Source organism: Trachymyrmex septentrionalis, unplaced genomic scaffold, assembly GCF_001594115.1.
Source record: "Trachymyrmex septentrionalis isolate Tsep2-gDNA-1 unplaced genomic scaffold, Tsep1.0 scaffold63, whole genome shotgun sequence".
In the NCBI taxonomy this organism is placed as follows: Eukaryota; Metazoa; Arthropoda; class Insecta; order Hymenoptera; family Formicidae; genus Trachymyrmex; species Trachymyrmex septentrionalis.
Genome location: NW_017305811.1, coordinates 766,858 through 770,637, shown reverse-complemented (window position 1 = coordinate 770,637; position 3,780 = coordinate 766,858). Strand labels below are relative to the sequence as shown.

Below are 3,780 nucleotides of genomic sequence, written 5' to 3'. Positions count from 1 at the left end.
CCATCCAACCAACCAACCAACCAACCAACTAACAACCTACCTATCTACCTATCCGTGCGCTTGACGGGTGGAACAAACAGATGAATCACGCAATCATACATTTAAGTTGCTACTTGGCACGTATACCTAAGTAATATACTAACATAAACAGTATGCAATAACAAATAAATATGAGAAACAAAATATGTGCTTCCTTTTGAACTTGCCTTGTGTCTTTCCTTCTACCTTTTTCTTTAAATTTCAAATTTTAATAAAACTTTTTCAGCCTAATTCGCAATGGGACAACATTCTCATTTCGGCAAGACATTAGATTATTAAAAAACTTTATTCTCGTTTGCAAAAGATTTTAAACATCTATTGAGATTTTATCGAGACTTATACAGTATGTCAGATACAAATTGTATATCCTGTACACTGTGTGTGTACTGTGTATACAATCACAAGATAACATACATAGAGATCTAACAGATAATACATTTTCGAAAAATATTTATTCATCAATGAGACATTTTATACAATATAAATAATTAGAGTAGATCAAATAAAGAAATTAAGTTTCTGAAAATGATGATAAATATAATAGTAATCCGATTTTAGGAATATATTTGAATGAATTTTGTAATTTAAAAAAGATTTAGCAAACAGTATATTGCACAATAATTAAATCTATTTCTTAACTATATTTAACTATAACTACATTGAATTATAAAACGAAAAAATCATTTTCTTTTTCTTGTGGAATATATTATAAAAAATTTATTAATCAAAATATAAATTATTCACGTAGTGAATTTATTCGCATCACACCATTCATTTTCAACATAAATTAATAAAACAAAACAAAGAATATGATTATGCCGATAAAGTAGCTAGTCTGCTCACAAAACAAATGTATTGAACGGTAAAACTGTTTAAACAATTTGTCACCAGTGTCATCAGTGATTAGCCTAATTGCATGGAATTTTATTTTTATTTGCTGGCTAGCAATTAAATTTATTATAGATTATTTTATAAATAAGTATTAATACACATGTTAAAAAATTTATGCTTTAAAAAAAATGCATTTTTTACTAAACTATATCGATAACAAAACGGCAATTTAATAGATTTTTAAATATCTTTTGGCGTTCTAGAGATCACTGATCCTAATCTGAGGTTGAAATTTTCAAATTTTAAAACCTAAAATGACGAAATGATATGATGGATCAAAAACAATGAACTAGGACGAGTTTTTTTAATTTATCGATTAATCAATCAAAATACTAAATATTTTACTAAGACAATAATAAGATTGGAATTAAGATCATTTTATGTGAATACATCACTTAAATATGAAAAGCGCACTTAAAAATGACGGTCAAAGTTAGATGTTGAACTAATGCATATACATATTCTTATTTAAATGAATTTATTTAAAAAATATGATTGCGTTATTGTCGGACTTTCAACGCAATCCACCTAAAACATTAATAATCCCTCGAAATTTGATCTTAAAATACCGTAATAAATATTTTACTAAGAATTATTTGAATTATTTGTCCGCTATATTGGATTAGTTATTTTAAAATTTTGACTTTTAATTCGTAATCACCGACCCGAAGAACCTTCGGGTACACAGTTTTAAAAAATTGGTCTGATACAAAACTTCATGACACAAAGGGTTAACTATGCAGCATTTGCTCGGTGAACGGTCTGATTGTTTTGTTAGTTTCAATACGTTCTTTTTTTCCAATTCATAAATTGAAAAAGACTATAAATCTTGATTAACTGATTATTCAGTAAAATAAAAATTTATATATTGCGAAAAAAATTACCCAATTTTTTTCTTCCAATGTCATAATTGAACACAGTTGAATGTATAACAACTCTGAAGCTTTAAAATAATACAAAAGTAAAATGGTATTTCTTATGTAAACATATGACCAAAGTTGGAAAGTAACACGTTACTTTTTCTGGATAACAATAACGGATATAATCATTACATTGAAAAAAAAGATTGGTTGCTGCAACAATTTAGATAGTAAAATATGGCATAGCATTTTTATATGGTTGCAGCAATCAGTTTTTGATTGTAACAGCAAATTTTTAGTTGTGTTAGCCTATCCGCAATGTCAGTATAGAATTTTGCTGCAGCCATATAAAAATGCTATGCTATATTTTACTATCTAAATTGTTGCAGCAACCAATCTTTTTTTTCAATGTACCTTTATCGTTATTTAATACAATACGCATATATGGAGCATGCATAAGCGAGTTTCAAAAGAAGAAAATGTATTTGACCATGTTGCAATTAATCACTATTATAACAACTATAGATCTCGTATTGAATTGATCAATTAGTGACCAAAGCAATTGGATGCCACTTCAAAAAAAGAAGTCATCAAAATTCGAAAAAGTAACACAAATTCTAACAACTTGTTACTTTTTGAATAACAATAACGATAACGAATTACTTTTCAGAAAAAAGAAGTGATAAAGGTAATGAGTTATTTTTATAAAGTAAAGTTTAATTTTCCAAATCCTGCAAATATTTTTATATAATATATTGTGTAGTTGCACTTCTCTGGAGTTGGAATTTTAGTTAATCTTTTTAAATCGAGAACCGTAGAACTGTCCGATATTTTTACTGGTCCGCGATTTAGAAAGAAGCAAGATAAAAATATTTTTGTCAACCATTTGTATCGCATTACCTACACTGTCTACATGTTCGGTATACTGTTCTGGTTGATTTGTTGCTTAACGGGTTTCGAATCTTGTTGCTGTGGAAGATTGTGGTTGATTTGTGCAGCACTTCGATTACTCGGAACGTTACCCTGAGTATTCTGTGGCATTTGATTCTGCATTTGTTGCTGTTGTGTTTGCTGTTGAGTCTGCTGAGGCTGGCCTTGGGTTTGTTGTTGAACCTGTTGAGGCTGACCCTGAATCTGTTGTTGAATCTGTTGAGGCTGGCCTTGGGGCTGTTGTTGAACCTGCTGAGGTTGATTTTGGAATTGCTGCTGCGCTTGCTGAGGCTGTTGAGCCTGGAACTGCGGCTGTTGCGGTACTGGCATTTGGTACTGTGACTGTTGTCCCTGATATTGTTGCTGTTGCGGAATTTGGCCAGGATAATGTTGCTGAAGTGGTGGGACTTGAGGTTGATAGGGTTGTTGCTGCGGCAATTGGCCCTGATATTGTGGCACATGGCCGACTATTGGTTGCTGCGGTGGTACCTGTCCTGAATACTGTTGTTGTGAAGGATGCACCTGTTGCGAATATTGTTGATAGTTGTATTGTTGCTGATATTGTGACGGAAACTGCAGAATGATAAAAAAAGGCCGTGTTAAAAGAAAATAATTGCAGGTTAGCTAAGAAAATAATTTAAAATTAAAATGATTTAAAATTACTATAAAATATTTCACAGTTTAGTAATTCTCACCTGTTCATGTTGAACGGGTAGCTGTACAGTGTCAGGGGGTGGTGGTAACTAACGACAACAACAGAAAGTGCACAAGCTAAGTTAATTACTCTAATTACTACGGATAGCACGTCTATTAGTCAAAGCGATAGTGATAACGTCTGCAGATCCGTCGAACGGCGACTCATATAAAACACGCTTATCGTGCTAGTAATTACAGTCACGCATATATATATATATGTAATTACGTCTACAAAAAATGATTTTGGTTGAAAAAGCAATAAAGTGGAGCATTTCCTAATCTTATCTCGAACATGCTATTGAAGATGTGTATACAAAAGCGAGAAATAAAATTCATTATATATGTACAATATATATGTATACAA

The 3,780-nt window shown here is 31.1% G+C and overlaps 1 protein-coding gene across 4 annotated transcripts in view; it reads right to left on the bottom strand.

The window, feature by feature from the left end:
- Positions 1–2,675: 2,675 nt before the first annotated feature.
- The window catches only part of LOC108753064 (nucleobindin-2), a 6,430-nt gene continuing 5,325 nt past the window's right edge, over positions 2,676–3,780 (bottom strand). For 3 of the 4 annotated variants that reach the window (XM_018494407.1, XM_018494408.1, XM_018494410.1), the window contains 2 exons: positions 3,416–3,463; positions 2,676–3,293 (listed from right to left, as the gene is read on the bottom strand). In XM_018494407.1, the coding sequence (XP_018349909.1) occupies positions 2,700–3,293; positions 3,416–3,463 (642 nt within the window). In that variant the 3' untranslated portion in view covers positions 2,676–2,699. The remainder of the gene's footprint in view (positions 3,294–3,415; positions 3,464–3,780) is intronic. The other variant, XM_018494409.1, reaches the window with a different exon arrangement.